The sequence below is a fragment of the Eschrichtius robustus genome, chromosome 14 (assembly GCF_028021215.1).
Source record: "Eschrichtius robustus isolate mEscRob2 chromosome 14, mEscRob2.pri, whole genome shotgun sequence".
Lineage (NCBI taxonomy): Eukaryota > Metazoa > Chordata > Mammalia > Artiodactyla > Eschrichtiidae > Eschrichtius > Eschrichtius robustus.
Window position 1 is genome coordinate 99,399,186 of NC_090837.1, and position 13,067 is coordinate 99,412,252.

Genomic DNA, 13,067 nt, shown 5'->3' on the forward strand with positions numbered 1-13,067 from the left:
TTCACCACTTTTAAATAAAAATAGTGAAGGAAAACATTTTGATAAGCAAGATCTGACCAGTCTTCATTGCATAAACCTAATGGAAGTTTGTGTAGTTAATGGGAAGTACAGCTACAGATCTCATTACGAGAGTGGGAATAATATCATTTCTGGTTCACATCAGCCAGCCAAGGAGGCCCGTCTGCGGCAAGGGGACGGAAGCCGCAAGCTCGGCCGCACACCTTAGCTCCCTGGAAGTGAACCAGAAATTTAACCAGGCTGGCGTTAAGCCGAGTAACAGAAATCATGCAAAAGCACTTCGCAAATTGTAAAGGCTATTGGCTTGGAAATTGCTAAGGTCATAAGGGGTCAGAAATTAATCAGCTATAAACAATTTAGACCGAAATGAAGCCATTTTATGTGTTAGTTATTAATGGGAACTAATCTTGTTAAAGTAAATTGGTTATGCATTTCGTTTGTTTGTCTGAAGCATTTTTAAAAAATTTTTATTTAATTAATTCATTTATTTTTGGCCGCATTGGGTCTTCGTTGCTGCACGCGGGCTTCCTCTAGTTGCATCGAGCGGGGGCTACTCTTTGTTGCGGTGCGCGGGCTTCTCATTGCGGTGGCTTCTCTTGTCGCGGAGCTCGGGCTCTAGGCGCGCGGGCTTCAGTAGGTGTGGCACACGGCTCAGTAGTTGTGGATCGCGGGCTCTAGAGCGCAGGCTCAGTAGTTGTGGCGCACGGGCTTAGTTGCTCCGTGGCACGTGGGATCTTCCCAGACCAGGGCTCGAACCCGTGTCCCCTGCCTTGGCAGGGGGATTCTTAACCACTGCGCCACCAGGGAAGCCCTGTCTGAAGCGTTTTCGCCTGCATTTTTTTTTCACGGGGAACATGTCGGGTGAATCTGACACTGAATGGCCCGTGAGGGGTCCGTCCCCCGTGCAGATGCCACAGTCTGTCTAAAATCGTACCACCTCCTGTCTCCTGGCTTCAGCCGAGCTGCAGCGACCTAAGACTTTAGTTTTGAGCCAGAAGCCTTGACAGACCACCTCGAGATTCGAAGTCTTTTCTTAGCTCACCGACGCCCTTTCATGGTGACGCGTGTCCCGGGTCCTCGGGGGCTCTCCTCGCCTCCGTGACCGGCCAGGGTGCCAGGGGGGTCTGGTCAGACTCCTGCTGCGTGGCTGGTTCTTGCTTTGGCTGTAAACGGCCTCCACCCAAGTCAGAGCCTGTTGGGTATACTTTGCTCTACGACAATTCATTAATTACTAGAATTTTAGTCTTTTAGTGTAGGGCACCCTCTTCGTCATTAGGTGCATGTTCTGAACAGCTAATATGTGTAATTATGTTTAAAATAAGTGCACTCCAAGTGATTAACAGCATTTTGATATCAGAGTTGTGACCTAGCCGTTGTCTTCTGGTGGCTGAATAATTAACTTGTGTCTGAGAGCTTTCGAGTGTGATAGTTGCCTAACACAGGGCTTCCTCGTGGAAGGTTTGCTGGCTTCCGGTGACCCTGAGCTGCCATCTGGTGCAGACTCTAAGTGCTGCTGTCATCTGCTGCTAATTGCTGTCACCTGCCGCTGCAGGCCCTCGGCAGAGATGGCGTGAGCAGGCGGCCCGTCGCCGTCGGCGCGGGTCCTCTCGGCTCGCGCACGTGCGCCCCGGAAAGAAAGCACGGCGGCGGGCTGGGCTTTCTCAGTAGAAGCACTTTTCAGTTAGTTTGTATTTTAATACACAAGGTGGGGGAAATGGTGACCGTCTTGTGAAGGTTATTACTTCACTAAGTCCAAGTGTGTTGCCTGTTTTATGATTTGTTTTAATGCTTCTGGCGCTTAGGAGCCTATTACGCTGGCGAGATTGTTTCCACGGCGTTCTACAGAAGACTTCTGTAATCCTCTTTCTCAAGCGGATAAGCTTCGGTCGGGGCACTCGCCTATAGCACCATATTATATTAATGTATTTTACTTGTAATTCAGAGAACAAGAAGGATGCCCTGATTTGAAGGCTAAGCTGTCCCCTGTGGCACTGGCACAGCTGATAATCGCGAACTAGAAAGATGTGTATACCAAATAGTTTACAAAATGAAGCCAGCTGTGTTTCCCTACATACTGTGGCTTCCTGACATGCATCATTAAACCTTATTAGCTACTTCCTTTTACAAAGATTCTTGTAGTCTTGAACATTGCATATTAACATTTTCTGCCCCTCCAACTGGAAATTATTTGCTTTATTGTAGAGTGTCAACTTGCTCTGGTTTCTGATGCGTTCTAATTGGTACTTTAGAGTATAATCATCGTGAGATACCACGCCATGCACTTCTTTATTTGGAAATTAATACAGACCTTTTCACTTTATCTGTCAATCTGTGCAACTTTTCACACAATTCCCAACTCTTGGGATTGCTTACAAGCCATTAAGTATGAAATGGTTCATAAAATGTCCTTGAAGACATAAAGTAACACAAAAATTTTAGATGGTTTAAAGTAGTGCTACATTTTGCCAGGATACCAGTAATAAACCTCTTAAGTAGACAGTTAATAATAAAAGGGTAGTTAAGAAGATGAAAAGTTTATTTAACCATATTATGCTTGTCATTTAAAAATTTCAGCAAATCTCCTGAATTCCGTTTTCCTTTCAAAAGAATGCAAATCATGAGAACTATGGATTTTGAAAACTAAGTAACATTGATTCAAAGTTAGGTGTTAGGCCAGTATGATAACTTTCTTCATTCTTTTTCTCTTTATGCCATTCTGTGTTTGCCATTCTGCTACGCCGCCTTAAAAATTAATTATGTTTACCTACTGTTAACTTTCATTTGTCAGCTAGTTATGCTATGTTGGTGGGATAGAGAATGGACAAGACAATAGCAATTCTGAGGTGTTTCAGACACTGACCAGGGTTTTCTGTATCTTTTCACGTGTTTAATATAATCACAAAGAGGTGATATGCATTTCATTGAGACAGAATTTCATGAGTTCAGTGAAACAGTGATCATAGTTTTGTTTCCAGTAAATATCTTAAGACACAGATCTTGTCAAGTCAGCTAATGACTCTTGATTTAAAAACCCTGCTGAGTGGTTTTATGTCGTGATGGGTGCCAGATATCTGGAGATTGGGGTGGAGACCTTAAATGGTCCATAAATTCCCACATATTTACACAATAAACCAACAAGCGGTGAAGAGGGTAGTGACACCATCGCAGCCTTTGTGTCTCTTCGTGGGCTGCACGGTACAGTGTACATTCTAGTAGCACCACGCTGCCTGCAGAAACTGAGACGTGAAACATGCTAAGCTAAACTCTGCCACACGCAGCACTTAGGCATTGAGGATTTTTCCTGCTGATTGTCTTTTTTTTTTTTTCCCCCCTAAGATACTGTTACTTAGAATTAACAACTTTATAATACTGTGTATGGGACTGAAGTAGTCCTTAATGAAACCAGACCTTCTGGAATCTATTATTATATAGAAAAATTGTTAACTAATGTCTAGTAAATTCCCTGGCACAAACCATTAAATGCATTTTACTTGTTGGTATGCCAAAGGAAGAATTTAGACGGTAACATTTTGAATCACCGAACAGACCTCTGACTTTGTTATAGAAATTCATCTGTATCATGACCTCTTATGAAGAAAATCTAGGGCTGGAAATTAAAGTTTCATTGTAAATGAATGTGACCTTGTTTACTAATAAAAATTTAACCATTCCCTGTCCCAGAATTTTATTAGGAAAATAGCCAAGCAGGTGGAAGGGTGTTTTCCCCGCCCCATCCCATGCAGTTTCTTTAAAGAAACACAGCAGTTCTTCTGGCCCTGTCCCAGGCAGGCTCCAGGGAGAAGGGCAGCCCTGGTACCTGAGTGCCCTGCCATTCCCTGAGCCTTCCGTGCTGGGGGGCCGCCAGGTACTGGCTTTCCCTGGGAAGGGGCTCTGACCTACTCCCGTCGCCTAAATCCCAGCCTTTCCCATCATGTACGGTCCAGCAGTTCCAAGCCACTCACAGGAATGCGTCCTTCAATATGTCACTTCCTGGGTGTTAGAAAGCCGCCAAATACTTTTCCAGCTCTTTGAAGAGTTCAGAGGGTGCCCTGAAGGGATGCAGTCACTGTGCTGGGGAATTTCGGGTGCAATAGCGTTAGAAGCCCTGGCTGTATGTTCAGCCATTTCTTTAGCAAGCAGTAACAGAGCCCAGATGTTAACAGCATTATTATTGATGTGCTTAAAAATCTAAGAATATTTTCTATTCAATAATATATTTTATAAATTATATTTAAATGAATATTTAAGAGTATATTTGAAGGGTGTTTCTAAAATGCACACATACACAAACAATATTTAAAATAAGGGACTTGCCACACGCAGGAAAAAATAAAGTCACACACACACCCCCATACCTCCCAGAAGAAAAATGTGCTAAATAGTATTATAGCCTCCTCAGTATGAAAAATCGACCAGAAAATGAAAGGTGAGGACTGCCCCATATTTCAGCAGATTTACAAGAAGCCATGGTCTGCCCTTTCTTTCTGAGTCTGTTAAAATTTTAAGACTCCTAATAAAAGGCTTTCTTTAAAAATATCAGAACCATTTAGAGTTCTTATTAGAAAAAAATCTATTTTTCATGTTTCTAGGGAAAAAAGAATTTCCAAGAGTGTGGGGACTTTTAAAGTCTTTGAAGAAGCATAAAATAAAAGTCAAAAGTTCCTAAGCATATCAGTGACCATGCACAAAATCTGCTCTTGCTGGCGTTTTTCCAGACTTTAAAAAAAAAAAAAAAACGCAGTTACTAATCCCTAAACTCGTGGGTATTGTGTTTTTAGATAGTAAGAATTCGAGAGTAGGTTGATGCTACTTGTAAAATATCTGTTAAAATAAATATAAAATTACCAAAATAAACTGCTTATTTAATTAGATTAAATTGAAATCAAATGCCTGACCTCAAATTTCACTTACATGACTGATGTTGAATGTTGAGGTTTCTGGTGTTGGTAGATAGCTCAGGCTTGAAGTAATCATTTTGAATTGGTGGGTGGTCTTAGCAAAACCATTTAAAACTGATAGCTTTCTACACTGTTAAGACAAAAATAAGGTAAATATAGGCAGGATCTCTAAACCATTAATGTAAGCTGTTGTTACAACTTTATTGACTTAGTTTGTAGATCTAAATCTTTAAAAAAAAAAAAAAAAAGCCTTAGCACTATACTACTGTACCGATTACCTACAGTATTTTGGTTGTCATATCTTTAAATATGACAAATATCAAATATCCTTATTTGATAGTAGATTTTTATTTGGGAAATTTCCCCCAGTATAATTAATTCATCACGTTAAAGTCTATAAATTCTGTCTTGGATTCTTCATGACAACATAGATATTTATGGTAACTTTTTTTTTGTTAGTATAACTAAGATAACCTGTATTATATATACTGAATTGGCTGATTGAAGATCGAAGTTCTGCTTTCACCAAAAGCAGGCTTTCAGCATTCGAAAAACAAAAAAAGCAACAATCTTGAGCGCCCTCTGCTGGCGAAGCCGCAACATACTGCACCTTCGCTTTTGCTTTCTCTCCCCAGCTAAGAGAAATGTTTTTATAAAAGCAACAACGGAATATGAACAGGAAACATGACAGCAGTGCACACAAATCGTATTCAGCATAGTGTTGGGCTGATAGTGGTTTGTGTGGTGTAGTCTCCTTGCATCCCTGGTTTTTAAATAAACTGTGTGGACTATTGTAAAATAAGGCCGGAGCTACTGTACATTAGAAAATTATGGTCTCTTTGAAATATTCAGTGCTGGATTTTCATGTAGTTGTGTACATAGAGTACAGATTAAATTTCCAAACGGTTTCCAGACCGTTTTGCATATCTGTGCACACTCATCTTTGTTTTAAACATGGCTTCGATGTGTCACAAGTTGAGCCTATTTGAAATAGTTTATAGTAATTATTAGAAACAAAAAATTAAACTAACCACTTGAAGTCACTATATTGCTTTAAATTTGATGACTTTTTAATATACTGGTTACGCCTTAATAAAGGCGGCTCTACTGTGACAGAGGCTGTCAGACAGTAACAGGCTTGACCAAATTGTCCTGCATGAATGTAAAAGTAAGTCTGCATTTTGCAAAAACAGACCTGACGTGTGTATATGTGTATGTCCATATGTTCATAGATAATGTGCTATTTTCTGGCATTTTTGATGATTATAAAATGTTATGTGGATATGTGTTATAGCAAATGCTCAAGCCACTATTGAAATTTCTCAAATGATCTGGTAGGTTGACGGTTTGAGAAGACAGCCTCATTCTGCACTCATGAAGCCCCCCCTTCAAACTCAGCAAGTAATATGTTTATAGATTTTAGGAATAATTTCACCCTTAACAACATGTTTATTGTGTCTAGCGGACAGAGTGATCTGACGACGTGCATTGTCCTAAACACGGAGCTGATCAGTACCAAGGTTGTGTAAACTAGGTGAGGGCTTGCACTGGGTCCCCCCTCTCCTGAGTTTCTCACATTAACATGGAACGAGGTTGTACTTCCTTGTTGAGGAGGTGAGCTTTGCATTAAGGCTTTTTTTGTTTATCTAAAAAATATAATCACCACATTTTCTTTTCTATTTTTTGATTTTTTTGATGTGGACCATTTTCAAAGTCTTTATTGAATTTGTTACAATATTGCTTCTGCTTTTATGTTTTGGTGTTTTGGCCACAAGGTATGTGGGCTCTTAGCTCCTCAACCAGGGATCAAACCCGCATCCCTGCATGGGAAGGTGAAGTCTTTAACCACTGGACCGCCAGGGAAGTCCCCGCATTTTTTTTTTAAATGTTAAAATATTCAAGAAAAAAAAATATCTTATGTGATAACTATTTGGTAAGCAAGGAAGAAACCTTAAATGCTGAATATAGAATAGTCAGGCAAAATTTATTTGCAGGTAAAAATGTAGAGTATGAAATATTCTTTCAGAATAGACTTTTAAATGTTTATTGTGTAAATATAGATTTTGACTTTTAAAAATTAAGGTGATATAACATTAAGAATTATCGTGCTGATACTTATTTAGGGAGCTTTTAAAGCACAGATTATTGAGTCAATAGACTAGAACGACTAAAAGAAGCACTTCTTATTTCGCAGATCACTGGGGCAGTAAATGATAATAGCCAAGTTGTCTATGGGTGGGCGGTGCCTGCGTGCAGGACAGATACTTAGGACTGAGGCGTTCATATCCAAAGATGAATGAATAAATAAACTGGAGAATAAGAAAAAAAGGGCTACATCGCATCACTTTAAAAAAAAAAAAAAAAACAACTAATACTTTTAATTTAAACTCCAAACTGGAAAAAATTATTGCTGTAAGATTTAGGAGTTAGATTTAGTGTAAGAGTTTCAATTATTTGAATTGAAGGTCTGTACTTATTTTTTTCTTATTTTTAAGATTCTACTAAAAGTAGAAAATATAGGACCCATTTGTTTCAAAGATATTTAAAAGAAATGTGTTTTTCTATAGGAATTTCAACTAGGTTAAAGCAGTAGCCCTATTTGTCAATTTTGTTGTCACAATCCAAATTCTGAATGATGCGGGGCTGCTGCGCTGATCCGAGAATAGTTTAGCCGCTAAAAGATAAACAACGTTAACAGTAATGTTATAGTTTCCCCTAAGTAGTCTCTCACGTGTGAAGCTGTATTTCTGCCTGTGTAGAGTCGTCGCGAGTGCGTTTGCTAGTAGATTGGAGGCGTTTCTGTTTTTCAAATTGAGATGTATTTACAGGGAAAATACAGGACAAATTAAAATGATATTTAGCTTTCTGCAAGAGTTTAAATTGGCTTTTTGACATTTTGCATCTTATGGTTTGCTATACTAAAATACTTTCACGCAGCAAATAAGGAAATGTGAGTTTTAGAAGCAAGCTTACAGTACTTGGATGTTCACATAACATTGATCCAGGGGTAATATCACGTGAGGAGCAGTTGGCGGTGCGTATTTTTATGCCTTTTGTTTTCTCTGCTGCTAAGTTTTTATAACACGAGACTTCTACATTGATTTCTTGGGGACTTAGGGGGACTTTGAGACGGGCTGGAAAGGCATTGTGTTACTGAGATAAGGTGGGGTCTCATTCGTCCATGGGTGCCTTAAAAAACCTGACTGATCTTTTCTTGATTAAGCAGGAGGATACCGTATTTACCCTTCATTGTTGGTATAAACCGTTATTTTACTGAGAACCATTAGCTGTTTAAAACTTGGTACATAAATTAAAGAGGAGCTAAGTGGATTTGTGATCGTTGCCATTAGTAGCGTTTTAGATTATACAGGCAATTATTGTGCTCATTATCCCAGAGCAGCCCCTTTCCAGAACCATTGTGGCATCTTAGACATTATGCACAGATTTTCCCTTGGAGATTAAAATTTCCAGTAGCGTATTTAATTTTGTTATCACAGTTGTTTCAAATCAAACAAATATTATGACAAGTGGAAGAAAATTTGCTTTACTAATATAGGAAATTACAAAAATGTTGAAAATTACTTCTTAGTGTACTTACCTTTTCTTATACAGTCATAATTACTTCAACTGATTAGTAATATACGTTAGGGGTAAAAAGGTTTTGAAATCATAGTAAAAGGTATCTGGCCTGTTCAGATGTTTTAGGAAACTTTTGAAAGAAAGAAGAGTTTCACATCAAAACTCAAGCTACCACCTTCTTTATAGAATCTGTAGCTTTAAAGTTAACTAGCTTTCATATTGAATAGTTTTTGAGTCCAGATTGCATTTTAGACAAGTTGAAGAAACTTTTAAGGGTGTTCTAGTGAAATGAGTATAAAATTGAAAGTGACCTTTAAAAAAATAGTTGAAATATCTCTTTTCTTCTCACTGTGCTTTGTTAGAATTGACCGCCCCCCCCCCCCCAAAAAAAAAGATCATGCTATGTACTATGTACTATGTGCTATGTACTATGTACTATAGCTCGGTTGCAATTATGTTCCGGGAAGAATAGTCATAGTTCAGGAAAGGCTCCTGAGAGAAAGCAGGGAACAGCCCATTCCCGAGAAGCTGTGTTTTCTCTGCTAAACCTCTCATTCGTCCGTTAAATTAGAAGGGGTTGGTGAAGACGACATTTAGTTATGTCACTAGTCAGGCAGTTGGCCACATGTGTCCTCGTCAATTAGAAAGGTATTAATACTTTGAGTTAGCTGAATATCAATGTGCAGTGGGCTGCTTGTAATGTTTCCATCCTATGTGGGTCATTTTTTCAAAGGAAACTTTGTCCTCGTTCCTGACTGTTTTGTCCCAGCTCTTACAGTCCTTCACTGCCGTGATGCAGGGGAAAGTGTGAGGCAGTGGTTATGCATTTTGCAAGACAGTGATTCTTTATTTTATTACAAAAAAAGGCCAACTCTGGAAGGCCAGATTAAATCATTCCTTTCACTTTTTAATGGGATTTGGATGAATAGAGTAAAATATGCGCTTTGCATTCATTGATAGCATCTTTACGTGGAGGTAATTGAGTCTTTTTTCCCTGACTGAATGAGTAATGACTTCATCTGACCCTCCGCGAGGCTTGGAACTTAGGCCGTCTTTGTCACCGCAGAGGGCCCGGGCTTTGAAACATGCTCTACTTCCCTGGCTTAATTTTTCTTCATTTTAATCCAAAACCCTATTTTTCTCAATAATTCAAGCATAAACTATATAGTAGTTGAAGTAGCGGAAATTGCAAGGTATTTGTCCTGGTTCTGCCGGTTTTTAAATGGAGTTGATAAATCAGGCGCCGTGGTCCCGGCCGCCGCTCTCACGGAGCTCCAGCCCCGCTCCACCGGGGAAGCTTCCAGAACCGTCGGCGCGGTCCTTCCCGCTGCTTGTCCCGGCCCAGAGGTGGCGAGCCCGCACCGGCTGGCCCCATTGCCCACTCGCCCGGTTACTGCGCTGGAAGTGACCGCTAGGGGGGCAGGGCGCTTCCCGCAGAGCCCTGCAGACACGGCCGGCCCGGCCGGGAAGGGTCTCATCTGCGCCCAGGCTCGTGGAGACAACGCATCTCTAGGACTTGCCTAAAGTCTCTGGGGTTCGGAGCCTGAAGAGCGCTCGACCAGAGGAGACCACGTGTCCTAGGCGAGGGGGCGGGGCCTGAGGAGGGCAGGGCTTTGGAGGGGTGGGTCCTCTGTGGGGGTGGTTTGGAGGGGCGGTGGAGAGGAGGGGCCTGGTGAGGGGAGGGACTTAGTGGGGGTGGGGCCTTGTGGTGGGGTGGGGCCTGGAGGGGCGGGGCCTCTGTGGGTGGGGGCTTGGAGGCGCAGACTCTGCAGAGCCGACTCGTCCCTGGCCCCGCTCCCGGCCCCGCTCCCACCCCCTGGGCCCTTGCAGGTGGGGACCCGTGGCTCCCAGCCCACTGTGCGGACCCTGCAGTGTCGGGTTTGGTGTGGAGGTAGGGCGAGTGCGCTAGACAGACTTCCAGCGTTGTTGCTTCTGGGTCCCTGTTGTCATTCCCATGGTTTCTGGAGCCTTCTAAAGGCCGTGAGGTGTCAACCAACAGCAGTGCTGATGAGCGGCAGCTCTAAGAAGTGACTTCATCCATAAGCTTGGTTAGAGAAGATTTCTCTTTTACAGGACATATTACTGGTGTTCGCCTTATACTTCCTACTAGATTGGCTGTTTCTTGTAGGGTAAAATCTCATAGTTTACTCATTTTTCATAACCTTAGAGTTTAGCAAAAAATGTAGTAGGTATTTAAACTTGCTTGTATAATGAATGAATTTTCTTCACTGCTGCACTTAACTGGGTTTTCTGATAAAGTTTTGTGCTTTCTTTGTAACTACAGGTTCTAACGTTCTCATGAGGCTTTGTGGCAAACCCTAATCAAAACCAGATATAAACTAAATAGTGAAGTGTGGAAAAGGCTAGCTTTTTATTGGCCGAAGACATGGTATTCAAAAGGCACTCCAAAATAAACTGGTATTAAGTAGGTTAGTAATTATAAAAGTTTTAAATTTGAGAATAATAGTATCCCATTTATTTTATCAAAGTTTTGGTAATCATGTTTTCTTTTTAAATTTCTCCAGAATTTGTACCAGATTCAGGAGAAATTTGTACCAGTTTCAGGAGAAACTCAGATGGCAGATAGATAACCTGATAGGATTCAGTCTTCTGCTAGTGTCATATAAATTACGAATAAGCAGTTCTGTTAAACACCTGCTGTGCCCTGGCCTGAGGGTGACCAGTAGTGACAGTGAGCTTTGCCACATTGTTTGGGCTGCTCCAGGCACCTCTGTTAGGAGATGGGTAACACCAGTTTACAGAGGAAGAGAGTGAGGCTTAAAGAGTGTAAGAACATTCTCCAAGGTCACACAGTTAGTAAACAGAGATTCATATCCAGGTTTTTAATAATAATAACAATGATAATAGTAATGAGAGTAGTCACAGCATGCATGTAGGCTTGCTCTATACCAGAAGCTGTACTCCCTGTGCTGTGCGTCATCTCTTTCCCCCCCAGGTCCTGTCAGGAAGACATGTTACAGCCCATTTTACAGATGGGAAAACTGATGCTCAGCTTGCCCAAGGTTGTGCAGCCAGGTGGCAGAGCCAGCATTCAAACTAGCCCAAACACGGAGTCTTGAGGGATCTGAACTGCCGTACGGCGTCACTTGTCCTCTTTGTGGCTCTAAAGCCCTTCTGCAAAGCCCGGCACCGCCCTCCCCGCTCCTCTCTGCCCCCCACGCCGCATTGCACGGTAGTCTTTCAGCAGTGACACTAAGCACGGAGCAGGACTTGGTGGAGGTGCCGGGGCTTGAAATCGAAGCTGCGTGCTTCAGAAGAGCTGTGTTCTCTTCACTTGTAGAATGGACGGTGTTTGGGTATCTCGTTCTTACTGTCCCCAAGATCCCACACAGAACGCACACAAAAAAGGAACTAATTCTTATTGACATAGTTTTCCCTCACGTTTTGCTCAGCTGGTAAATGACCCACAGGATGAATTGGAGTGTTGTGTGGGAGGACCTAAAGTCCAGGACTTCTGCAAATTAACAAGTTGTCATTGCAGGCTAACTACTCCACCTGTTGCTTTTCTTCTTAATTAAGAGAAGTTCTTTCCAGGGAGGCTCTGGGCAGAGAGGGATGACAGACATACTGTCCTGTTCTGAAGAAAATCCTAAGTGATTCCGTGACGTGGCACGGGCAGAGGAAAAGGCGCGTGTGCTCCTGGAAGAATTGGCCGGGCTGCCAGGCCGTCCGTGCGGCTCTCGTCCCGCGTCCCCTTTTGTTCAGTTGCTGGTCGTAACCTCATCATCTAGCGAAAGTATCCGAGGTTTTGTGGTTGGATGGATACTCAGGACTCGTGTTTTCTCAGTAGACTCTTTCTGGAAATGCTCTGGGGACCGTGAGTCATTTTCAGAAATTCTCCCTAAATCTCTAAAAGGCTTTTCAGGAAGAACTGTGAATATCAGGAGAAGTTTTCAGAAGAAAATGTAAAGTTAAGACATTTTTGTATTTCAGTATAATAAAGGCTAGTACAAAAGAAAATTTAAGAATGTGGTTCTGTCCTAACTCTTCATTTCTTTTCAGGTTGGTTTGCTGGACCTTGAGCTCAATCAGCTGACCAAAGCGCTGTTTTTGGCGTTGGTTGCCCTCTCGGTTGTCATGGTGACCTTGCAGGGATTCTCAGGTGCCTGGTACCGCAGTCTCTTCCGCTTTCTCCTGCTCTTCTCCTACATCATTCCCATAAGGTGGGTTTAAGAATGAAGAAAAACTGACGTCTGGTTTCATTGAATATGACGTTATTGAATGTATTGTTCTCAGTGTGAAAGAAATGACCCACCTAGAACTAAAGAGGGAAGAACCAGGACTGACCCTAACCATAGCCACTTCTCACTCATTGCCTGCACTGACTCCTGAGAAGTGAACGTGAGCCTGTAACTCCCGGGGAAAGAAGGCCACGCGCAGCCCACTGTGTTACCCTCGGCCGCTGCGGCTCTCAGCGCCAGAAGGCCTGAGCTCGGGACCCTGCTGCCCGCTCTGAGCCCTGGCCCCTGGTGTGAACCCCACTGCCTGGTGTGAACCCCACTGACCCTGGTGTGAACCCCGCTGACCCTGGTGTGAACCCCGCTGACCCTG

At 42.2% G+C, this 13,067-nt stretch overlaps 1 protein-coding gene across 9 annotated transcripts in view; it reads left to right on the forward strand.

Annotated features, from left to right (window-relative positions):
* The window catches only part of ATP9B (ATPase phospholipid transporting 9B (putative)), a 252,828-nt gene that overhangs the window by 160,883 nt on the left and 78,878 nt on the right, over nt 1-13,067 (forward strand). For all 9 annotated transcript variants that reach the window (XM_068562639.1, XM_068562640.1, XM_068562641.1 and 6 more), the window contains one exon: nt 12,519-12,679. In XM_068562639.1, the coding sequence (XP_068418740.1) occupies nt 12,519-12,679 (161 nt within the window). The remainder of the gene's footprint in view (nt 1-12,518; nt 12,680-13,067) is intronic.